At 43.8% G+C, this 26,704-nt stretch overlaps 1 protein-coding gene across 1 annotated transcript; it reads left to right on the forward strand.

The window, feature by feature from the left end:
• Positions 1-13,687: 13,687 nt before the first annotated feature.
• On the forward strand, positions 13,688-24,322 carry LOC147983841 (uncharacterized). Its single transcript, XM_087539608.1, has 4 exons — positions 13,688-13,805; positions 22,953-23,364; positions 23,898-24,164; positions 24,239-24,322. Exons 1-4 carry the CDS (start codon positions 13,726-13,728, stop codon positions 24,320-24,322), a joined length of 843 nt encoding a protein of 280 aa, XP_087395734.1. The 5' UTR covers positions 13,688-13,725.
• Positions 24,323-26,704: the final 2,382 nt, after the last annotated feature.

Genomic DNA, 26,704 nt, shown 5'->3' on the forward strand with positions numbered 1-26,704 from the left:
ACTTTGTTTTCATATATGGATCCTCTCTCGGATTATATGCCCTCGAGCCATTTTGGAATCCAGGCCCACCATCGCTTCTCCATAGCTCGTAGGTTCATTGTTGTCTAGCAACATGACTTCCACGACAGGATTACGTACCACTCTGAAGTAGTACGCATCCTTGTCATCCCACGAGGTTTGGTAGTGACTTGATCTGAAGTTTCATGATCACTATCATAAGCTTCCACTTCAATTGGTGTAGGTGCCACAGGAACAACTCCCTGTGCCCTGCCACACACTAGTTGAAGAGACGGTTCAATAACCTCATCAAGTCTCCACCATCCTCCCACTCAATTCTTTCGAGAGAAATTTTTCCTCGAGAAAGGACCCGATTCTAGAAACAATCCCTTATTGCTTTCGGATCTGAGACAGGAGGTATACCCAACTGTTTTGGGTGTCCTATGAAGATGCATTTATCCGCTTTGGGTTCGAGCTTGTCAGCCTGAAACTTTTCACATAAGCGTTGCAGCCCCAAACTTTTAAGAAATGACAGCTTAGGTTTCTCTAAACCATAGTTCATATGGTGTCATCTCATCGGAATTACGTGGTGCCCTATTTAAATTGAATGTGGTTGTCTGTAATGCCTAACCCATAAACTATCGTGGTAATTCGATAAGAGACATCATGGTATGCATCATATCCAATAGGGTGCAGTTATGATGTTCGGACACACCATCACACTATGGTGTTCCAGGTTGTATTAGTTGTGAAACAATTTCCACAATGTCTTAATTCTGTGCCAAACTCGTAATTCAGATATTCATCTCTATGATCATATCATAGATATTTTATCCTCTTGTCACGACGATCTTTCAACTTCACCCTGAAATTACTTGAACCTTTCAATAATTCAGACTTGTGATTCATCATGTAAATATACTCAACATCTACTCAAATCATCTGTGAAGTAAGAATATAACGATATCTACTACACGCCTCAGCACTCATTGGACTGCACACATCAAAATGTATTACTTCCAACAAGTTGCTGTCTAGTTCCATTTTACTGAAAACGAGGCTTTCAGTCATCTTGCCCATGTGGTATGATTTGCATGTCTCAAGTGATTTAAAATCAAGTGAGTCCAAACGGTCCATTTGCATGGAGTTTCTTCATGCATATACACCAATAGACATGGTTCGCATGTCTCAAATTTTCAAAAACGAGTGAGCCCAAAGATCCATCAACATGGAGCTTCTTCATGCGTTTTATACCGATATGACTTACGTGGCAGTGCCACAAGTAGGTGGTACTATCATTACTATCTTATATCTTTTGGCATGAACATGTGTATCACTACGATCGAGATTCAATAAACCATTCATTTTAGGTGCAAGACCATTGAAGGTATTATACAAATAAACAGAGTAACCATTATTCTCCTTAAATGAATAACCGTATTGCGATAGACATAATCCAATCATGTCTATGCTCAACGCAAACACCAATCTCGATGGTAGAGGGAGCGTGCGATGCTTGATCACATCAAGCTTGGAAAAACTTCCAACACATATCGCCAGCTCACCTTTAGCTAGTCTCCGTTTACTCCGCAGCCTTTTATTTCGAGTTTACTAACACTTAGCAACCGAACCGGTATCTAATACCATGGTGCTACTAGGAGTACTAGTAAAGTACACATTAACACAATGTATATCCAATATACTTCTATCGACCTTGCCAGCCTTCTCATCTACCAAGTATCTAGGGTAATTCTGCTCCAGTGGCTATTCCTCTTATTACAGAAGCACTTAGTCTCGGGTTTGGGTTCAACCTTGGGTTTCTTCACTAGAGCAGCAGCTGAATTGCCGTTTCATGAAGTATCCCTTCTTGCCCTTGCCCTTGTCCTTCTTGAAACTAGTGGTTTCACCAACCATCAACAATTGATGCTCCTTCTTGATTTCTACTTTTGTGGTGTCAAACATCACGAATATCTCAAGGATCATCATATATGTCCCTGATATATCATAGTTCATCATGAAGCTCTAGCAGCTTGGTGGTAATGACTTCAGAGAAACATCACTTTCTCATCTGGAAGATCAACTCCCACTCGATTGAAATGATTGTTGTACTCAGACAATTTGAGCACAAGCTCAACAATTGAGCTTTTCTCCCTTAGTTTGCAGGCTAAGAAAATCGTCAGAGGTCTTATACCTCTTGACACGGGCACGAGCCTAAAATCCCAATTTCAGCCCTCGAAACATCTCATATGTTTCGCGACGTTTCAAAACGTCTTCGGTGCCTCAACTCTAAGCCGTTTAACTGAACTATCACATAGTTATCAAAATGTGTATGTCAGATGTTCGCAACATCCACAGACAACGTTCGAGGTTCAGCACACTGAGCGGTGCATTAAGGACATAAGCCTTCTATGAAGCAATGAGGACAATCCTCAGTTTACGGACCTAGTCCGCATAATTGCTACTATCAACTTTCAACTAAATTTTCTCTAGGAACATATTTAAACAGTAGAACTGAAGCGCGAGCTACGACATAATTTGCGAAGACCTTTTGACTATGTTTAGGATAATTAAGTTCATCTTATGAACTCCCACTCAGATAGACATCCCTCTAGTCATCTAAGTGATTACATGATCCGAGTCAACTAGGCCGTGTCCGATCATCACGTGAGACGGACTAGTCAACATCGGTGAACATCTTCATGTTGATCGTATCTTCTATACGACTCATGTTCGACCTTTCGGTCTTCTGTGTTCTGAGGCCATGTCTATACACATGCTAGGCTCGTCAAGTCAACCTAAGTGTTTGCATGTGTAAATCTGTCTTACACCCATTGTATGTGAACGTTGGAATCTATCACACCCGATCATCACGTGGTGCTTCGAAACAACGAACTGTCGCAACGGTGCACAGTTAGGGGGAACACTTTCTTGAAATTATTATGAGGGATCATCTTATTTACTACCGTCGTTCTAAGTAAACAAGATGCAAAAACATGATAAACATCACATGCAATCAAATAATAGTGACATGATATGGCCAATATCATATAGCTCCTTTGATCTCCATCTTGGGGCTCCATGATCATCTTGTCACCGGCATGACACCATGATCTCCATCATCGTGTCTCCATGAAGTTGCTCGCCAACTATTACTTTTACTACTATGGCTAACACGTTTAGCAATAAAGTAAAGTAATTTACATGGCGTTTCTCAATGACACGCAGGTCATACAAAAAATAAAGACAACTCCTATGGCTCCTGCTGGTTGTCATACTCATCCACATGCAAGTCGTGATTCCTATTACAAGAACATGATCTCATACATCACATATATATCATTCATCACATCCTTTGGCCATATCACATCACGAAACACTTGCTGCAAAAACAAGTTAGATGTCCTCTAATTGTTGTTGCAAGTTTTTTACGTGGCTGCTATAGGTTTCTAGCAAGAACGTTTCTTACCTACGCCAAAACCACAACGTGAATTGCCAATTTCTATTTACCCTTCATAAGGACCCTGTTCATCGAATCCGATCCGACTAAAGTGGGAGAGACAGACACCCGCCAGCCACCTTATGCAACTAGTGCATGTCAGTCGGTGGAACCGGTCTCACGTAAGCGTACGTGTAAGGTTGGTCCGGGCCGCTTCATCCCACGATGCCGCCGAATCAAGATAAGACTAGTAACGGCAAGATAATTGACAATATCGACGCCCACAACTACTTTGTGTTCTACTCGTGCATAGTAACTACGCATAGACCTAGCTCTGATACCACTGTTGGGGAACATAGCAGAAATTCAAAATTTTCTACGCATCACCAAGATCAATCTATGGAGTAATCTAGCAACGAGGGAAGAAGAGTGCATCTACATACCCTTGTAGATCGCTAAGCGGAAGTGTTCAAGTGAACGGGGTTGATGGAGTCGTACTCGTCGTGATCCAAATCACCGATGATCCTAGTGCCGAACGGACGGCACCTCCGTGTTCAACACACGTACAGCCCGGTGACGTCTCCTACGCCTTGATCCAGCAAGGGGAGAAGGAGAGGTTGGGGAAGACTCCATCCAGCAGCAGCACGACGGCGTGGTGGTGGTGGAGGAGCGCGGGACTCCAGCAGGGCTTCGCCAAGCACTACGAGAGACAAGGAGGGAGAGGGGTAGGGCTACGCCAACAGGGAGAGAAAATCACATGTGTTGGGCAGCCCCAAACCTCAAGTATATATGGGGGAAGGGGAGGGGCTCTGCCCCCACCTAGGGTTCCCTCTCTAGGGGTGGCGGCAGCCCCCAGATCCCATCTGGGTGGCGGCCACAAGGGGGAGAGGGGGAGGCGCACCTGGGGTGGGCCTTAGGGCCCATCTGCCCTAGGGTTTGCCCCCTTCCCCTCTTGGAGGCGCCTTGGGCCTTGGTGGGAGGCGCCCCAGCCCACCTAGGGGGTGGTCCCTTCCCACTATTGGCCCATGTAGGCCTCCGGGGCCGGTGGCCCCACCTGGTGGACCCCCGGACCCCTCCGGTGGTCCCAGTACACTACCGGTGATGCCCGGAACACTTCCGGTGGCCAAAACCATACTTCCTATATATCAATCTTTACCTCCGGACCATTCCGGAACTCCTCGTGACGTCCGGGATCTCATCCAGGACTCCGAACAACATTCGGTAACCGCGTACATACTTTCCCTACAACCCTAGCGTCATCGAACCTTAAGTGTGTAGACCCTACGGGTTCGGGAGTCATGCAGACATGGCCGAGACAACTCTCCGGTCAATAACCAACAGCAGGATCTGGATACCCATGCTGGCTCCCATATGCTCCACGATGATCTCATCGTATGAACCACGATGTCAAGGACTTAATCAATCCCGTATACAATTCCCTTTGTCTATCGGTACGATACTTGCCCGAGATTCGATCGTCGGTATCCCGATACCTTGTTCAATCTCGTTATCGGCAAGTCTCTTTACTTGTTCCGTAACACATCATCCCGTGATCAACTCCTTGATCACATTGTGCACATTATGATGATGTCCTACCGAGTGGGCCCAGAGATACCTCTCCGTTTACACGGAGTGACAAATCCCAGTCTCGATTCGTGCCAACCCAACAGACACTTTCGGAGATACCTGTAGTGTACCTTTATAGCCACCCAGTTACGTTGTGACGTTTGGCACACCCAAAGCACTCCTACGGTATCCGGGAGTTGCACAATCTCATGGTCTAAGGAAATGATACTTGACATTAGAAAAACTTTAGCATACGAACTACATGATCTTGTGCTAGGCTTAGGTTTGGGTCTTGTCCATCACATCATTCTCCTAATGATGTGATCCAGTTATCAACGACATCCAATGTCCATGGTCAGGAAACCGTAACCATCTATTGATCAACGAGCTAGTCAACTAGAGGCTTACTAGGGACATGGTGTTGTCTATGTATCCACACATGTATCTGAGTTTCCTATCAACACAATTCTAGCATGGATAATAAACGATTATCATGAACAAGGAAATATAATAATAACCAATTTATTATTGCCTCTAGGGCATATTTCCAACAGAATCAAGGTAGGCATAATGCCGGTAAGCGTCGATCCGAGTTGTTGTTGCACTTGCTCTTGGACCATCTCCGGAATCCGCGCCACTTGCGCCTTGAGTGCTTCAACCTCGCGCGACTGGCTTTCCGAGCTGGTCTTTTTCTCCTTTCGCCCACCAGCGCCATAGTATGACGACCATTTTGTGGAAAAGCCTTTGCCAGCCACACGACCAGCTGACGTCGGCTTATTGAGCTTATCCCTGTTTTTCATTACGTTCAATGCCCTATTCAAAGGGGTGTCGAAAGGGGAGCTCTGAGACGACCCCGCGCTACTGCTTTCTTTGTCCTGCGGAAGGAACGTGAACCATTTAGAAATATTGGGGATTAATTAGAAAGCAACCATATGGAGCTAATTACGCGGGGGTGTATTCCTTACCAGGACAAGCTCAAGCTCCTTGGTCTTCGGATCCGTGGTAAGCTCCTTTGTTACCGGGTCCTCCTTGTACCGGGCCCTGAGAAAGTTCTTGGTCTGCTTGTCACTGTATTTCTCGAAGTGGGGCGGTAGGCCTTGCTCGGCACGCTCCGCGTCCTCCTTGTCCCATACAGGCTCCGCCGCTCTGTAATCGCCGGGACCGAGTTGGTGGACCCCTATGTTCAACTGCCGCATTTCTTTCCCCCACTGACTTGATTCAGAGGTTGCGGGGCTCTCGCACTTGATCTTGAACTCCTTGTAGTCATCTTCGCTCATCAAAGGATATTTCGCCTTGATCTTCTCATAACTATCACCTTTGTCAATCATTGCCTTCACCGTGCTTTTCCAAGTAGACAGGGCCGTGCTCATCGTCGTGAGGGCGGCACCGTTCACTTTATTACCCGAGAGGCGTGTGTTTGCGAACTCAGCGGGGAACCGTTCGTGCAGCTTCGTGAAGAGGAGGCTGCGCAAATTCCCTCGGTCCTTATGCCTTAGGTTCTCGGTGTTGATCGAGGCGGTGCTCCGGAGAATGCACCTGAGCTGAATCGAGTACCCCTTGACTACGTGTTTGGGTGCCGTCGGATGCCCGTCGGAGTTCACTTCAGTAAATTCCTCCTTGACGGTGCCAAGCACGTTCGGGCACCGGTCCTTCCGTTGCCTCTTCGGTTGGCTGCCATCTGTGCGTGCGCCGCCATCATCAGTGGTGTCATCCGCGACGCCACTAGGGGTTGTGTAGTCAGGATCGGTGTCTTCCGCGGCGTCCTCATAGCGGTGAGGTTCTTCCTCCAACTCCTGGGACAGCTCCCAGAATTGCTTGCCGCCCGAACCGCCGGCCTCATCGTTGTGGGCCATGTTTCGCTCTAAATAGGAAAAAAGTTTGGTCAAAAAGTTGGTTATTGTCAAGGAACAAGATCATGGTCTCATCATTTAGGGTTTGTCGACACCGAGGCATCCTAAAAGCTAAGATTTTATCATTTAGGGTTTGTCGACGCCGAGGCACCCTAAAAGCCTAAGCGTACATCATTTAGGTTCTCATCGACACCGAGGCACCCTAAAAGCCAAGGTTTCATCATTTAGGGTTTGTCGACGCCGAGGCACCCTAAATGCTAAGTTTTCATCATTTAGGGTTTATCGATGCCGAGGCACCCTAGGTTGGGCCTAATCACTTGGCACTAATCAGTTGGCTCTATTGCCACCTATGTGATGTGGAACGTAGTAATTTAAAAAAAAATTCCTACGCACACGCAAGATCATGGTGATGCACAGCAACGAGAGGGGAGAGTGTTGTCTACGTACCCACACAGACCGACTGCGGAAGCGATCACACAACGTAGAGGAAGTAGTCGTACGTCTTCTCGATCCGACCGATCCAAGCACCGTTACTCCGGCACCTCCGAGTTCTTAGCACACGTTCAGCTCGATGACGATCCCCGGGCTCCGATCCAGCAAAGCGTCGGGGAAGAGTTCCGTCAGCACGACGGCGTGGTGACGATCTTGATGTACTACCGACGCAGGGCTTCGCCTAAGCACTACAACGATATGATCGAGGTGGAATATGGTGGCAGGGGGCACCGCACACGGCTATGGAACAATCTCAAGGATCAACTTGTGTGTCTAGAGGTGCCCCCTGCCCCCGTATATAAAGGATCCAAGGGGGAGGGCTGGCCGGCCAAGGAGGAGGGCGCAGGAGAGTCCTACTCCCTCTGGGAGTAGGATTCCCCCCCCCCCCCAATCCTAGTTGGAATAGGATTCCTCGGGGGGGGGGAAGAGAGAGAGGGGGCCGGCCACCTCTCCTAGTCCTAATAGGACTAGGAGAGGCGCGCAGCCCACCTTGGGCTGCCCCTTTCACCTTTCCACTAAAGCCCACTAAGGCCCGTATAGCTCCCGGGGGGTTCCGGTAACCTCCCGGTACTCCGGTAAAATCCCGATTTTACCCGGAACACTTCCGATATCCAAACATAGGCTTCCAATATATCAATATTTATGTCTCGACCATTTTGAGACTCCTCGTCATGTCCGTGATCACATCCGGGACTCCGAACAACCTTCGGTACATCAAAATGCATAAACTCATAATAACTGTCATCGTAACGTTAAGCGTGCGGACCCTACGGTTCGAGAACAATGTAGACATGACCGAGACACATCTCCGGTCAATAACCAATAGCGGGACCTGGATGCCCATATTGGCTCCTACATATTCTACGAAGATCTTTATCGGTCAGACCGCATAACAACATACATTGTTCCCTTTGTCATCGGTATGTTACTTGCCCGAGATTCGATCGTCGGTATCCAATACCTAGTTCAATATCGTTACCGGCAAGTCTCTTTACTCGTTCTGTAATACATCATCCCGCAACTAACATATTAGTTGCAGTGCTTGCAAGGCTTATGTGATGTGCATTACCGAGAGGGCCCAAAGATACCTCTCCGACAATCGGAGTGACAAATCCTAATCTCGAAATACACCAACCCAACATCTACCTTTGGAGACACCTGTAGTACTCCTTTATAATCACCCAGTTACGTTGTGACGTTTGGTAGCACCCAAAGTGTTCCTCCGGCAAACGGGAGTTGCATAATCTCATAGTCATAGGAACATGTATAAGTCATGAAGAAAGCATGTAACATCCCAAATTTTCAATTTGGAATGTTATACAGTAGATCATCATGCATATCATATCTTCTTGCATTTTGGTCGATCCTAGAAATTTCACGCAACTAAAGGACCCTCGGAGAGAGTTGGAGATTTCGTTATTTTCATATTTGAGTTTTCTCAAATTTTGAAAAGAGGATCATTTGATTTATTTATTTCATCTTCAATTATTTTTCCGATGTCAAAATATGAGAGAGGGAAATAATATGACTTTTCCCAAATTTAGGAAAAATGAAGATTTGATAAATAAATCAAATTTTGGTTTTTCGGTGTTTATTTGCATTTTATTTGGATAGGGAAAAATGCGCGTTTTCAAAATTGCATTTTAGGCCCGGGGAAAAGTTCATTTTGTTCGACTCATTTTTAGGAGTCGGGGAAAATTTACTTTAGAAATTTTGGGGTTCGTTTAGTTTTCTTTTTCTTTGTTTTTCTGCGCGCGGAACTATTTAAAAAAAAAGAGGACCGCAGGCCCAGCCGCTGCCGCGCCAGCCAGCCCCTCGCGCGCCAAGTCCTAGAAGGACTCTAGGCTGCCGCCCTCCCCTTTTCTTGCCCCCTCCCCCAAGCAATCCCCCCCCTCCTATATAAATACCCAACACCCCCCCTCCTCCCAAGCCGCAGCCGCCCCACCCCGCACCCCCAAGCCGCCGCAGCCCCGCCGCCCTAGCCGCGCCGCCGCCTAGCGCCGCCGCCGTCACCTAGAGCCGCTGCCCTTTACGACGAACCTTTTTATCACGTCCATAATCGAGAAACATATCCTTATTTCACTAAGGATAATTCTGACCGCTGTCCAGTGATCTACTCTTCGATCACTATTGTACTCCCTTGCCAAATCAGTGCAGGGTATACAATAGATCTGGTATACAGCATGACATACTTTATAGAACCTATGGCCAAGGCATAGGGAATGACTTTCATTCTCTTTCTATCTTCTGCCGTGGTCGGGCTTTGAGTCTTACTCAACTTCACACCTTATAATACAGGCAAGAACTCTTTCTTTAACTGCTCCATTTTGAACTACTTCAAAATCTTGTTAAGGTATGTACTCATTGAAAAAACTTATCAAGCGTCTTGATCTATCTCTATAGATCTTGAAGCTCAATATGTAAGCAGCTTCACCGAAGTCATCTTTCAACTTGAGCAAGGCGCTCTGAAGTGACTCCATCTGCTAATAGACCTTCCTTTCTTTTCTTTTGCGAAAATTGATGAATAAAGATCAGCATCATGGGCCTCCTCACCAATCAAAGAAGGATCTGCCTGACCACGTGACACATGTGGTAAGCAATCCAAACAATTAAAAAAAGAAGGATCTGCCTGAATCCTTTTTATAATTTCATCCTGAAAGGTTTGTATAACTACAGGGTTGCAAGCATGAATTTTATGAAGCACTGAACTAGATATAACAAAGCACTACAGATATAGCACACATATTTATCCAAGGAAACAAAGTGTGGTCTAATTTTATTAAAAATACACCAATATTTTGCTAAATGAAGAACATGTAGTAGCATTTGATCTGTCATATATGTCAATTGTTACACATGTGTGATTCTGAAAAAACCATTACACATGCAGACACAAATACAGAGGAAAAATTGGGAGGCCTTCCGACTACTAAGCATTTCAGCTGTCCAAGAGGCATGGATATGACAGGGTGTCCAAACTTCATCTAGGCACTTCATACATCGCCAAACAATACAAGTACTACAATTGTGTAATTATATTTATAGTACTGTTATAGCAAATATAGTACTTCAACAACCACCCACTATGCTAGTGCAAATTTACGGTGTACTGTATTGATGTCAAACTAATTTCCACAGCTATAGTACTGTTATAGCAATTGACAAACTGCACAAGTGCAGGTTCAAACTATCACTGTCATGCATCTATTCTAGACAAATATAGTACTACAACAGCCGCTGACTATATTATGGTGCAAAAACGAGTTGAAAAAAATTATCACGGATGAAGAGACATTACCACAAACAGCTTGCGTGCAGACTTGGAAACTGCTAGCTGCAATCCTAGGTAGAGCGACTTGGTCACGCCCAGTGGTGTCGACCAGGGACAAATAAGTCATGCGTACAGCAGAAGGCCTCGGCGACGCATCCAGCGGCAGGCCTCCGCGGCGTCTCCGGCCACGGGGATCTGCGGCGGGTCAGCCGCGCGTCCAGCCGCGGTGGTCGAGGACGAACCTGGAGGGAGACCAGCAGGGGGCTTCGGCACGTCCAGCAGCACGTCTCTAGGGGCGGTGCTGGTGAGCACGGGCAGCAACGCCGGCCCCGGATCCCGGCCGGCAGCGGCGGAGCTCTCTATCTGTCGGTGACGAGGACGATTTGGTTTTCTATTTTTTTCTCATCCACGAATCGTACCTAAGTGAGAGGTGGGAGGACTCTTTAGTCTAAATATTATATACCTAAGGGTCTAAATGAAAGATTAGGCGTTGCATCGGAGGCATTCTACCCAAAAATGCCTTCTAAACGCTAATGGCGTTTTTGCCGAACGCCCCCCAATAGTAAGCGATATTGAGGCGTTTTGACATGTGCCGGGAAATGCACGGAGCTTCGGAGGCGTTTTCTTAAAATGCCTACATAAGCACCATCTTTTGAGGCATTACTCAGAATTGCCTTCTATACTAAAGAGTTTGAGGCAATTTACCAATATGCCACCATAAAAATGCCTCCGATTGATGATCGTGCTGTAGTGCGTAGTGGTTGGTTCCAACATCGATGTTGCTAGTTGCAGCATCATGTGGTGGTCGGTTGTGGTACGAGGGCCACGTCGTAGCCCACTCGTTGCAGGATCTTGGTCGTCAGCGTCGCAACTCCTGGCCACTATGACCGCAATGTGCGGCCGCCGCCGTTGAAGCAGAGCCCATGGCAGAGGTTACTGGGATGAAAGAGAATATGCGTTAGGGGAGTGCAGCTGTGGAAAGGAGGGCGTCGGTGGAGTGCCAGAGCGTGGGGACATCGGAGAGAGGAGGGAGGGTGGAGGGAGCATAGGAGCTCAAGTTGAGCCATGGCGGAGCTCAAGTTGCGCAATGACGGAGCGCATGCAGAAGATAATAGAGGATGACGGTTGGTTCAATGCTTGGGGGGAAAAATTAGTGGCCGGTGTTGTTCGGGGAAAGAGTCAAAGAGGGGATAGCTAGAGCAGTGCCCACATGACGTTGCTGCCTCTCCCATGTGTCGGATCTTGCCAGATCAGGTACCTTTTGCGCGACCCGCACTAGATACTAGCAGGTCGGCCCGAACGCATCATTTAGTTTTTTTTTTTTTGCGAATCAACATGTGGTTGGATGGTTAGGAGGACAGTGATATTCTCAGCCCACCAGTGTTCAAATTCTAGACTTGACATTGATGCTTGCATTTTTTTTGAATTTATTTTAGGCCTTTCAGCGATGTGTGTTCAGTAGGAGAAGACGTTTCTATCGACTTCGAAGGCGTCTGTGGCGACATCATCAATTTTAAAATGATATGCCGACCCAATCTCTCGGAGATGCTTATAGAGGTATGATGTGCGTACATGCGTTCATAGAAACGAGTATATGTGCATATGAGCGTCTACGTCGATACTGTGTGTGTTTCTTTTTACGTATTTTAGCTGCCATCTATCTATACGTATTAATAAAAGAAATAGGTATGCTTAGTTCGGATTGCTATTTTATAGAAAACCCCCTAATGTTTCTGACATTAAACCCGCAGTACATATCAAATATTTTTTAAATACTCATATCTTCTAAACCATAACTCCAAATTTAACATATTATATATGAAATTTGATTAGAAAAATATGTAGAATCTGAATGTGATGTTATTTTACTTGTTAACAATTTAAAAAACACTATCTAGGCTGCAATGTTAATCAACAATGCATTATTCGTGTGTTTTTTTCATACCGGTGCCGATTCAGATTGGGGATGAACACCTCAACAAAATTAGGATTGAATATGAAATTGAAGATAAATTTGCGAGAGAGACCCAATAAATAAGGACATGCATGAAAAGAAATAAAAAAGAACCCAATAAAAATAGGATGTCCTCTATAAAAAAAATAAAAATAAAATGCAGAGCAGGTCCGATAAAGATGGGATGTTGCGTTATTCTCCTATATGTAAGAAGAAGAAAAAGAGGACATGCATGAAAAAAAGTAAAAAGGAGGCATGCATGACAAAAAAAGAAGTTTGATAAGATATAAATAGTAATGACAAAGGGACCTACACCTATGACATGTATGGCAAGAAATAGTGATGAAATAGGGGCGCAAGTATCTGCGTTCACAGGAGATCATACAAAAATGTTCTTTTCTAGAAAAAAAATCTCTTTATAATTAAAAAATCATGCATATTTTTAACAACTCTTCATGTATTTAAGAAATATGCATGTGAAAAAAAAGTGTTCAAGAGTTACCCTAAGTTGGCGATTCTTAAACTGAAAACTGCACACATGTCTCCGTAGTGTGCTAATGTGTCATCATTTGTTTTTGTCGTTTTTCTTTACTCGCCTGTAACAACACCCTATTCCGAACATGACATGAATAAATGCATGATCACTTGCCCGTTTCTTGGTACGGATCAAATCTGCATGCAAGCCATGTTGAAATAGAACACCTACAGAATCTTAAACCACAGTTTTTATAGGTTAAGACCATCTTTGTTTGAGCCGTAGTTACAAATTCTTAGATTATAGACTATTTTTTGTAAATTAAAAACGTGTGGTATTTTTTCTCCCGTTGCAACGCACGGGTCTTTTTGCTAGTATCTCGAAAGCATGAGTATGCAAACCCGAAATATGGGCCACTACAGGATATATTATGGGCCTAATGCCAGCGTGTGTGTGTATGCGAACGCGCGACAGGTTGTCTTGGCCTGTTGGGTCTTCTCATATTCTTTTGCCCTTCTATTTAATAATTCCCAAAAAAGAAAAAAATACCCATAAAAAAATATATCTCCGTCTGCTCATAACAAAATCTATCTCCATAACAAATCTATCGCCGTGGTTCGGCTCCTCCGAAACAAGTATACATCGCTGACGTACGGGGAAGCCGTAAAGAGAGAACCGACGGCGATGTGGCGGAGGCTCGCCATGGCCGGAAACCACCGAGGAGCGCCATCATTGCCGCCGGCCGCCATCACTCCCAGCACCAGGTCTGCACGCCCACCCTTGCCCTAACCTCGACTGTCGCCTTCTCTATTTACTCCTCTCGATTTGAGTTTCTAATGGTGTGGTTTTTATGATATACTGTACTGTATACTGTCGTATAACTCTTGTTACGTTGATCAAATTAATTAATAATCTACTAGAGCTATGCGTCGCCTTACAAAACGGGAGGGAGTGGTAAATATGCATGTACCGTACATATAGAAGTTACCCACATAAACTGGGATCACACTTTCATATTGCCAAGTTATAATTTGGAGTTAATTCCATTTTTTACCCCTCGTTTCGTCCTTTTTGACAGGGATTACCCCATTTAAGCGAAATTCATCCATCTTACCCCATTTAACCAAAATATATGCCAGATTTTACCCCTCTTTAGATTTTTCCTCATTCTGTCGATTGATTCCCACATGATTTATAGGCATTTTTCTTTGTCTGTAGCCAGTTTTATTCACTTCCTCGACCGCACATCCGGTTCGGCTCCAAGCGGTGGAGATAAATACACTCGGACCTATCTTGATCTGCTCCTCGTTTAGGAATTAGGACCCATCAAATTGATCAATTCCATCGACTCCTGCCCATGCTAGTTTAGCCATTTTGCGCGCATGACCTGCTCGTGATCGAGTTTGAGCTGAGCCGCGTGCGCGCATGTGTGTGACATACTCGGCGTCCTTCTCCTATTCTAGCGCTGCCGCCTCGCCACACTCGCAACTTATGGTAGCTGTTGCTTGGTCTGCCAGTTGCTGTAGGTGCAAGCTAGCTGTTGCTTGGTCTGTTGCCTGCGTGCTGCTGCTGGTTGGTCTACTTCGTGTGCCATGTTTTTGTTTTGTGCTTCGCATTAGCCCCTACTCCATATTGTGCGTAGCGCTAGGTGCTACTACTTGCAAAGGCACTTGCAAATTGATGTACGCTATCAAATGTTTGAAATGAGATGCAATACAAGCAGACATTTGTTTTGGTTGACATAACATCTGCAAAGAACGCCCAATTCGTAGAGGGGGCTCGGGAGAGATGCAAAGCGGTTGATGTTCTAATGGCAGCGGATGCGGTATAACAGGACAAGGAGGAGTAGCGATGGAGGAGGGAGACATGGAGCGAGATGGAGGAACGACATGGAAGGGGCCTGCGTGATGTAGAACCGAAGAAAGAACCGGGTGTGCAATCGAGCGAGGAAGAAACGGGCTGCAAAAAATAAAAGATTGACAGAATGTGCAAAAAAAAGGGTAAACTCTGGCACAAATTTAGTTAAATGGGGTAAGATGGATGACTTTTGCTTATATGGGGTAATCCTTGTCAAAAAGGACAAAAGAGGGGGTAAAAAATGGAATTAACTCTATAAATTGATATATGTGTTCATCTGAAAGATACTATGTACGTAGAATATGCACCCCTAGAGTGAACCTCCTCCAAACCTAGTGATTATACAGTGCCATGATCCCATGCCTTCCAAAATATTCTACCTCGTGTAAGTCATGATACCATCCACTACAAGAAATATGTCAACTTGTGACCTTGACTATTGGTCACTGAAAGGTCACAAATTTCCATTTACGACCTTTTTGTGACCAAAAACAGAAGGTTAAAAGCTGGCGGTCGTAAACTGACTATAGCGACCTTCTCTGTGAGAAGGTCGTAGACGTTTATGACCAAAATATGTCTACTGTGGCGTTTTGGTCACTAGCAACCTCCCCAGGCCACGTAGGCATCCAGCGTGGCAAGCTGATGTGGCACAAGATTCAGCCCGGTCCAATTCGGTTTTCTACATGGGCTTAGCCCAACTATTCGGCCTTTTTACTGTATATTTTTTCTATGAATTTTGTCTAGCTACATGGGCCTGGCCCAACAATTTGGCCTTTTTTATATTTTGGGCCATGGCCTTTTTAGTTTTTCAATATATATTTTTCAATCTGGTCCCACAAGTCAGATGGGTCCCACTTGTCATAATCTGCTATATTGGTCCCACATGTCAAAAATGTGAGCATTGTTTAGATTATTTTCACAAATGGGCCCACTAATCAGGTTTCCATTTCACACGTCTTCAAATCACACAAATAATCCATATTTTAAATAGAATAGAAAAAATGTAGAATTTCTTAGGCCTGGAGCTACTATACATAGTCTATTACAATCTGTGCATAGTCTATTACAACCCAGATATGCCTACTATTACAGTTCTATAATATTTACAGTTTATTACAGTCAAACAGAACAAATCTTTGCTGCTAGGACTACACGCCGCTTCGAACTTGAAATTTCCTAGGCCTGGAGCTCCTGTAAAAGGGTGAACACGAAGGCATTAGAGTACCATCTTCATTCCTGGAGTAGATATTCAAACCTCCAGGTTTAGTGTATAGACAATCTAGAAAATATATATTTAACAAAATTTCACAGAAATGCAGATGTCTATAATGTAATGAAGATGTAATCACAACAACTGATGTATACATGAGAAGCAGCAACTAAAAGAATTCTACAATCTTTCATAGCAAGATATTGTATATTACTGTACTATGATGTATTGTATATTACTGTACTTCAGATGTATTGCCACACCAAATTCTACAAGACGTCTGAAGTACAGTAATATACAATACATCATAGCAAGCTGACTGGACGAGTTTAGTTTGAACAACCCACTAAACAATTTAGCAATAAGAGCATACAACTACAGCAAAACAAAGCATAATTCAGTTCTAATATGCACAACTAAAACAACTCCAATTTTGGTTTTAATATGTATACAGCACACATCATTGACCACGGAGCATACGGCCACAGCAAAACAAGGGAGCAATTCAGGGAAAGAAATACTACAGTTGCTTGAGACATGTGCTACTCGCTCGAAAGTAATCAGTAACCAACGAGTCAATAAAAGTGTGCAAGTAGGCCACTCTACCCAGTGAGATTAATACACTACAGAATCTATCTAAGACAAGACCACCACCGACATTAAACTGTACTATATTTCTGGACAGCAAACTAAATAGACGGCTGCTCTCAAACCATACATCCAAACGAAGCAAACGAGTACTCTACGGAAACCTTAGAGCATGCTTTACAACTCATATGTAGAGGCCAACTTGAAATTATGAGCATAACAAACTCATTTTTCAGTTAGAAGCTCGCTGCCCAAAACTGTCAGGTAGTGCAGTTTTTTAACTGAACCAAATTTAGTTTACGGAACGGCCAGAGAAATCCAATTCTACAGGAGACATGATCATATTCCTAATCATCATGCATTTGCCATGCAGATCAACCAATTCTTCTTGAAAAATGAAAATTACAGCAGTGATTCTGAAATGGCATTTACCTTCCATATCAAAGATGAAGCGTTCCCTTCTTTTAACTTCTTCAACCTAGAGCTCCTGTAGAAGAATGAAAATGATCGTTATCATGGCTGCCAATTCAAAATGAAAGCAATACCTTCCAACAGAGAACAACTAGGAAAAGAATAATTAACAGAATAATAAATAGATACACAAGCAGCTAGGAGTCGATCCTGAAGCATGAGGGCATGGATAACAGTAGCAACCATGAGGAGTAAATAGTAGCAAATATTATATTGGTGGAAAAAGGTAAATACCAGCAAGCTCTAAGAAGACTCCAAGAGCTTGATGGCTCACAATACAATCATGTTTTCGATAACAAATACTACTAGAATTAAGGCACTGAACATATTCTAAGAAGTATCAACATCATGGCAGTAAAAATTAGTAGTAGCAGCTAGCAGGACATCAATCGAACACAACATAATTATCATTTGAACAATCGAGACAACAAGTTACAGAACAAGCATGTATTGACAGGATAGTTATCAATAGTATAGAACAGAACTAAATCAAACAGAACTAAATATGCAAACGACAAGTGTACAAAAGCTGTATATACTGATACATACATGCTAACTGATTTCTGTTTGGCCTTTAAAGCATTAGTATGCTTGTTACTCTTTTTAGAGAGACAGGTATGTATATGGTCCTTTTTGCGCCTGTGGTTGCAAGCATATGCAGAAGAAGCAACTGCCGGACGACACTTATATGTGTACATTCAAAAGTAAGTACAAAATGGCTTTAGCTTCGAAACAAGAGAACCAGATGCATGCCCCGTGCAGTATTTAATTTCAGGCGAGTGGGTGCAAACACCAACCATAACTAGGAATACTGGAGAACTACAAGTTAAATGTACTCAAAGAAACCACCAAAATCTCTCAATACCGGTCACAACAAGTAATCAGAATACAGCAGCAACAAGTACCAGGAATAAATCACGTAAGTAACTAGAACAGAGAAATAAAATGTAGAAGTGGCACGAGTCATGAATGGTGTCTTGAGTTACTTCTGCATCGTCCGTAACAGAGGCCGAGGAACTCGCTGTGATGGGTTGCAGCATCTATGCTGATGCAGTCTCAGCCACAGGCTCCTCCTCACACATGAAGTGAAACACGCAGGTTGGTCAGCAGAACTACAACAGTTTAGCTTTTGGAGATGACGAATAACTCAAATTACCCTTGATATATGTTTCAAAAAAATTAACCTTCTAGTATGGCCATGTTAATACATAAAATTAACCTTTTCCCTTTTACTTTCTATGAAAAATGTAAGAGACCAGAATTCTACATGTAGCTTCTGTAGACATAAATCCTAGAGAAATACAACTCTGTACGAGAATCACCCCAAATATGAACAGAACAATTCGGTATCGCCTAGACGAGGAATTGAAAATGCATGAGCTGATGCTATTGTATGATATAGTTATATACTCCCATAAAAGAAGTGTTGTTTAAGTACACTCTCTTCTCTTTATTCCATCTATTAAGTATATACTCCCATAATAGATAAAAGAAGTATATACTCCCATAAAAGACTTCCAGCTGCCTTTCAGTGCCTACGTACAGTGCTTTGCAGTCAGGTTTAGGACTAGCACAGTGAAAACAAAACTATCTACTTGTTGTACTTGTTATGTTAAACCATCAAAATCAATGTGGTGTGACACAGGTGGGTTATGCTATCCACGACACGAGCACTGCATTTGTTAATATCGACTGCAGTAACGAGGGACTGTTCAATGCTACGATTCAACCACGGAGTAAACTCAAATGAGCGTGGAAGAAGAGCTCACCTCGTTGAAGGCGAGGATCTGGCCGTAGCTCTTCTTCACGCATTCTCGAGAGGCTTCCGAATTTGAATCATGTCCTCACCAGAACTTGGACGCGTGGATCTCGCTGGTGGCCCAGAGCTTCATGCGGTAGATCCTGGGATGCTCCTCGGTCGGCGTCGGCAGGCCCCTCCCGACAACCTCGTACTGGTGGAACTGCACGAGCGCGAGCGCCAAATGGTCACTTCAGATCACACGACAAGAACTAATCCCCATGATAATGGTGCGTACGAGTAAGAGGGGCTCACCCTGACTGTGACCATCCTGGCCGGAGTTGCTGAGGTCGCCGTGCGTCGGTCTGGGGCGATGGGATTGCTGTTGTGTGATGCTGCGGCGGGCTTCTGTTCGCGGGAGCCGCGCCAGCCCAGGGCCCCGCCGGTGAGCTCCGACGAGGGGAGGGGGAGGGAGGCGACCCCCATCACCAAGGCTGCCAAATCCCTCCCTCCGGATCGAGGCTGTGTTCGCCAGATCGGTGTGGCCAAGGCTGCCAATCCGCCTTGCCTGCTCGAACTGGGCCTCGAGGAGAGGAGGTGGTGGCCATCGACGGTGGGGATGGGGGGCGACGGCGGCGGCGGCGGCCATCTCCGCCTGGATCACGCGCGTGGGGGTATGGGGAGGGGAGGGGAATTGGCTCGCGAGATTTGTTCGCGAGGGGGCGACTCGGACAGGAGGGGTGGTGGAAGGAAGGATGGCCGGTGCTGGGGGTGATGAGGAGGTCGGCGGCGGCGGGGGTGGGGGAGGCCGGCGGTGGGGTTGGGATGGCAGAGAGAGGGAGGTCTGGGTCGGGGACAGGGGGATCTGGGAGGAGGTGGCGGCGGTGAGGAGCTGAGGGAGGAGGAGTGTGGGTGCGGGTTAGGGTTTGGGCTGCGGATGGATGGCTGGATGGAGAGGTGGAGAGTTGGACGGATGGATGGGTGCCATGTCATCGATCCGTGTGACAACTAAACCCACCAATGAGAATAGAGCACATATAATTGTGTTTTTCCTTTTGTTTTTCTTCTACTTTTACACATGAAAAAAATCAAAAAATGGTCTCACATTATGCACAAGTTTGTATCTTGAATGAAAAACAATGTTGCCTAAGAAATTTTTCATTTTCGTTGCATGAAATATTCATTTTCCATTTCTCGAGTGCTCAAAATGAGTTTTTTTGTGAAGAACATACCAAATATTTGTTGCAAAATTGTATCAAATCATTTTTCTAAAATACTAGACCATATTTAATGTACAAATAACCAAATGGTTGGGTGTCAAAACTTTTAATCCACCTCTCGTGAAAAAGACAAATTTACGCCGATTCAGCTGGAAGCGGGTCAAATTTGAACTACAGTTGCCTCATAGTTTGCTATTTATTTTTTCCAAAAATCATTTCTAGGTACATAAGTATCTATTTAATCAGAGAAACATCAAAAGTTTTCCAAGATTCAACCACTAGCTAGGAACGGTCAAGCCCGCCGTTTTGACCGCATTTTGAAACGGGTATAAAAAATTCAAAAAAAATGAAAAAATTGGAAAACCTTCGCATTGTGTCATTATATGTGACCAAGTTTCCAAGAAAAATAATAAACTTGTAATACGGTAATTATTTTAAAAAAGTGTTCTCAGAAATGAGCTATCATGTGTGAAGATTCATGGATTTCAACCCAAACGCTCAATCTCATGGTCACATTCATGGCATAGTTTGTTCAAATGATCTCATATTGTGCACAAGGGTGCATCTTGGAATTCCAAACAATGTTGCCAAAGGGAGTTTTCATTTTCTTTGCACGGAAAATTCATTTTCCATTTTTCGAGTGCCCGAAATGAGGTTTTTTTGTGAAGGACCTACCATATATTTGTTGCAAAATTGTACCAAATCATTTTTATAAAATACTAGACCATATTTAATGCACAATTGAAAAAATGGTTGGGTGCCAAAAGTTTTGATCCACCTCTGGTGAAAAAGACAAATTCCCGCCGATTCAGCTGGAAGCGGGTCAAATTTGAACTGCAGCTGCCTCATAGTTTGTTATTTATTTTTCAAAAATCATTTCTAGGTACATAAGTATCTATTTAATCAGAGAAACATCAAAAGTTTTCCAAGATTCAACCACTAGCTAGGAACGGTCAAGCCCGCCGTTTTGACCGCATTTTGAAACGGGCATAAAAAATTCAAAAAAATCAAAAAATTGGAAAACCTTCGCATTGTGTCATTATATGTGACCAAGTTTCCAGGAAAAATAATAAACTTGTAATACGGTAATTATATTAAAAAAGTGTTCTCAAAAATGAGCTATCAAGTGTGAAGATTCATGGCTTTCAAGTCAAATGATCAATCTTATGGCCACATTCATGGCATAGTTTGTTCAAATGATCTCATATTATGCACAAGGGTGCATATTGGAATGGCAAACAATGTTACCTAAGGAAGTTTTCATTTTCTTTGGACGAAAAAACCATTTTCCATTTTCTGAGTGCCTGAAATGAGTTTTTTTTGTGAAGGACCTACCATATATTTGTTGCAACATTGTACCAAATCATTTTTATAAAATATTAGGACATATTTAATGCACAATTGACAAAATGGTTGGGTGCCAAAAGTTTTGATCCACCTCTGGTGAAAAAGACAAATTCCCGCCGATTCAGTTGGAAGCGGGTCAAATTTGAACTGCAGCTGCCTCATAGTTTCCTATTTATTTTTTCCAAAAATCATTTCTAGGTAAATAAGTATCTATTTAATCAGAAATACATGGTTTGATGGCGAGACATCGAGGTTTGGACGGTGGCCGAGGGCCCCAACTCTAGAGCGCGTAAGCTCGCATGCCCGCCGCGTGGTCACCGCGTGACCGTGGCGTTGCCATGTGTTCTGGGCGGCCTAGGCATGTCTAGTGGGTTGGGCACTCCCCAGGTAGGTGCTAGGAAGAAAATCACAACATAAGATTCTCACGAGGAGACCGATCGATGCTCAAACATGAATAAGCAACCAAGTGTTTGATTTGCGGTACGGGAAATGCACATGGCTAATGGGCGTGAGTTTTGGCTGAGGATGACCAGTTACTAAGAATACCGTCTTCACAAATTTTCACCTCAAAAGGAGGAGCCTAGATGGTACTTGCTTTATAAAGTACCACACTGGACATAAATACGAATGTTGAAGCTGGGCTCAAAATAATGAATGGATTGAGTTGGCATTTGGTGGAGGATGGTTATTTGGGCATAGGAAACCACTGTAGAAAATGGATACCATTTGGACATGCCAAAGTGGTACTTCCTTCACAAACTGTTGTTCTGAACAGAATAGGAAAATGAATATTTTTTAATTATTTTTGAACTAGGAAAGGAAGGTTTTTACATATTTGACGAAGATATGACCCAAAGAATTTATGAGACTTTTTTGGGAATTTTGGGAATGACAGAAATATAGGTTGCTTCACAACCTAGGGCAAAAACTGCCACATGGACATGACACATAGGCAAAACTGATGAGATGGCGCCTAGTCATCGCAACCCACCACAATTTACAAGGCTATGACCATCTATATTGGTCGTTAACAACTAGAAATAAGGCAGCGGACTAGCGCTGTTTGCTTTATGACCATTTCGTGTAAGGAAATTATGACCTTTCTGACCAAAATGGTCGCAATGGTTTAGGATTTGGAGCCCCCCAGATAGCTTTTGACCAATTGGTCTAAAATGGTTATAAATTTATGACCAATTCTTCGAGGGTCACTGACAGAAGGTCATAAGTTGACATATTTCTTGTAGTGATCAAAGGCCAGGGATAGTGCTCCTTCCCATATTTCTACTAACAAGTGTTAACTTAATTGGCATCCGGGATCGCCTAGTTAAGAGGATTATATTGTAATGTACGTTGTAGAAACCATGAGATTTTACATCTACAATAATATAATTAGAGTTCTTCAATGGAGACAAACATACTTGCTCACATTGGCCTTCACCTGCGTTATTTCTAACGTTTTCATAATTCTGTTCTACCCTAGGTCCCCACCATCGCCGAATATTACCATGGTTCTTGATGACGATGACCTCCTCCGCGAGATCCTGGTTCGTCTAGTCTTCCCTGCCAGCCTCGTCCGTGCCGCCCTCGTGTGCAAGCGCTGGCTCAACATCACCTCTGACCCTGCTTTACTTCACCGCTTCCGCAATCTCCACCCACCTCTCCTTGGCTTCGACCTAAAATGTTGGAAATTCTCGCTCCCAAAGTTCATGGTGATGCCTCACATCCAGCGGCTTGACACCATGATCTGCCGTGCCAGATCGGCCTTCGATGCCTTCTTCGATACGTGGGGTGTCCTTTATGGTTCTCAGAACGGTTGTCTTCTCGGCAGATTTCATCGGGTCAATAGTACTACAGATGTTCTACTCAATCCGTTGAACCTTGAGAGGAACATTGTAACCCTACCGCCACTTCCACCCATTGACCTTGAGCGAGGCATTTCTACCGTGCTACCGAGTATGTCCTCAATGACCAATCATGCTTGGGCGCGACATTAGTGATTAGCCAGGACAGAACCACTGTCCACCTTTATGAATTACTAGATGGTGTATGGAAGAACCATACATCGTCTACATTAGAGGGGCCCCCCGTGTCAACTTCCGGAGACATGATTCTACTCACCAACCATACGCTCTACATCGTGTGCTCCGGACCCAAGATTCTTGTGTTGGATTTGTTCTCCTCGGTTCTCTCGGTGATCAACTTGCCAGATGGGCTCGAGTACAAGTATGACAATCTTGGGCTATCACAAGCAGATGATACTGGATTTAATCTTGTTCATCTAAAAGGACTTGAGCTCCACATTTGGCTATGCACCCACAAACGCAGCAGCAACAACAACAGTATCTGTGACAACTGGTTGTTAGTTCATACTATTTGTCTGCGTGAGGTGTGTGCAAGTATGAGGATGCCAACTCGAGCACTGGAGAATGGAAAGAATGCTGGTGTCAAGCTGCACGCAGTTGGGGACAATGCGAAGTTCGTATTCTTGGAGATATGTGGTGCTGTCATCTACTTGGACATTGCGAGCAGGGCAGCAAAGAAGGTGTACACATTGGCGCCCCGTGACGGAGACATTTATAAGATCCATCCTTTTATGATGATGTGGCCTCCTACTTTCCCCCGCCCTCAAATCAGGACTGGACCAAAAGGAGTGGTGCAGCCACAGAGAGCCCCATGCAAAGCCATCCAACAGGTACATATCATTGCATGAGATCAATTGTGTTGCCTTTGCGTGCATGATTTGTTTAATTGTGTTGATTGTTCCAGGAGAATGAGCTAGCTCTCCTGACCAACCATGATGACGAAGTGCTTTCAACTCCCCCAGGCGACTGGGAGAAGCCTCCACTTTGAGGTCCTCCGTCGAGGTAATACACATATATTTCACACGTTTTCTTCTTTCCTCTCAGCTGCAATCAATACAAAGTTCCAAGTTATGGTTATTCATTTTTATTTCAGTACAAGATGGCTTGCAAACATCCCTGTCGCTCCTCCAGGGCGTGCGAACATGAAGTTCATCCATGGTACATGTGTGATATAGGAAATGCTGGCTCCTTCAGGCTAGGCACATCCCCGTTGTCTCAAGGACCAGAGGAGGATGACCAAGATGATGCGCACTGGAATTCTGCAAATCAATCTTCCTCTAGGTTTAGCTGAAAGGAACTACATACTTTGTTGATCGACATGGCTGATTGTTCCTGTAGATAGCATGTGCGTGTTGCTCATGATGATTACTTCTTCTTGTGCAAAATGTAATTTTGAGAGAAGCAATCTCGCTTTTAATTTGATGGAATATCGCTGGCTTTCTTCTTTTATGTTTATCCGTCACTTTTGATCGTTCATAAATCATAAGTAATCTTATCACGTGTACTGGTGTACTGCTCTTTCTTTTGTTTCTTTCTGAATCTTAGGTGTACTAGTAGTTTAATTGCCGTTATATGCAATGGACCTTAAGGCAGAAGTAAGTTCCATTCCAGCAAAACTATAGCAATTTCAGTGTTTAACTTGGGAAAACTTCATGAGATCACGACGGAACTCGACTTTCAGACGAATCTTTGAAAAGGAAAAATGCGGCTGTTCTTTTCACTGCCCATAGTGGAAACAACTAGGCGACCTCTAACTGTCAGTCTATTCGGTCACCTGGACAGAAATGTACATATCAATGAAGCAGACTCGTAGATCATATGTCATTGCTACATTTCTTCTCATGCCCAGAAGAAGCACATCAACACAATGTGCAGACCATCATCGGAGATCCACAAGAGGTCAATAGAAAATTACATTATTATTTTTGCTGGAAAATGGCTAACTGAATCTCTCTCTTTTTTGCGGGAAAATGGCTAACTGAATTTGTTCCTATATCGTGGGGAATATGACTAACTGAATGTTGTAAAATACTTACAACTGTGGATGCAGTTTTAAATCAGAAATAAAAGCCATTCAAGTTTCTTAACAGTTATATGATGTGGTATATATGTGCACGCTTTACAGTTAACATCATTGCATTTTTCACTTGGGCAGTATGAAAGTGCAGCTTTGGAGAAGATCAACTCAGAGCTGAGCACAACACTGCAGAAGCATCTAGATCGATATGACTGGGTAAGCTCCGGCAGGATGCTCTATTTTGCAGCTCGCGTCGAACATCTCGCTCATTTTTTCTCCCCTCTGATAATTTTTAGATGCTGATGGAGCAGTACTATGACCGTGTGAAACTAAGGAGGCTGGCAAGAGAATGTGCCACTCAAGCACAAACAATTGGGGTTATTCTTGTTGGCGAGGCAAGTTTCCTTTTCTTTTCAGTTGTGCGTTTCGCAATCAAGGAAATATATATGAGTAAAAAAATGTGTTGTAGAGTACAAATTCATCGGTGACTATTCTTGTTTACCATGGCTATTGCTCAAGGTTGACTTCAAATTATTTACCGCAAATGGCTATTGTTCCTTATTTTCGTTACTGCAGGCTCTACCTATAAATCCAGAAGATAGTGCACTTCCTTTGATTAAACGAATACAAGGAAAATTCAGGAGTGGTGCTGCTGCTGGTAGGCCGTTGCGGTTGCTCGCTCTCGGTGTGTTTGCGGTGGTTGCAGCAGCAGGAAGCTTGTCATCAAATGTGCCTCTGGGGTGAATTTTTGTGTGACAGATTAGATACCGAGATACATGATTTATCACATATTCACATGTCACAAGGACTTCAGAAGGCTACATTGTAACAAAAAAAAGATTCCAACACAACAACATTGGTTTGTATATATATATATATAGCATCACAGGAAATTTTTGTCACAAACAAGTTGCGCTGCTGACGAAGATCAGTTGCGAAGAACAGAGGCACAAGATAGAGGGCAAGCTTGCCTGCACAACATTTTTTTCTTTGTTAATTAATCACATATTCTAATTGTACATGATAAAACAGCCTTCTTATATCTGTAGATGCATTTCTTGAAGTACGTTGCTCTTGTTGCATCAGTCGTCTGTTGGTTATCACAGGGATTTTCCATTGCCAAATTAACTTGAGGTTACTCATCAGTCTGCAACTAGAGTAGAGATATAGATACATTCGCATGGTGATGTGCATTGACACTTGATCATTAACTCTAAAATGACAGTAATAGATTTTAAAAAGTCGTTGCAAATTAAGTAAAAAAAGTATCTCACATTGCTACACATCTAGCAGAAAAACCTATGTGGTCCTGGAAACTTTTTCTCCTATGTAAATGAATGTATATATACATGC

The sequence above is a fragment of the Triticum urartu genome, chromosome 2A (genome assembly GCF_056163025.1).
Source record: "Triticum urartu cultivar PI428250 chromosome 2A, HENAU_Tu73, whole genome shotgun sequence".
Classification (NCBI taxonomy): Eukaryota; Viridiplantae; Streptophyta; class Magnoliopsida; order Poales; family Poaceae; genus Triticum; species Triticum urartu.

Bases quoted from the DNA above. Each gene is read 5' to 3' on its own strand.
- LOC147983841 (XM_087539608.1), top strand. From the start codon at position 13,726: ATGTGGCGGAGGCTCGCCATGGCCGGAAACCACCGAGGAGCGCCATCA. The intron at 13,806-22,952 runs GTCTGCACGCCC...GTTCTACCCTAG, and splicing joins GCCATCACTCCCAGCACCAG to GTCCCCACCATCGCCGAATA. The intron at 24,165-24,238 runs GTACATATCATT...TGATTGTTCCAG, and splicing joins CATGCAAAGCCATCCAACAG to GAGAATGAGCTAGCTCTCCT.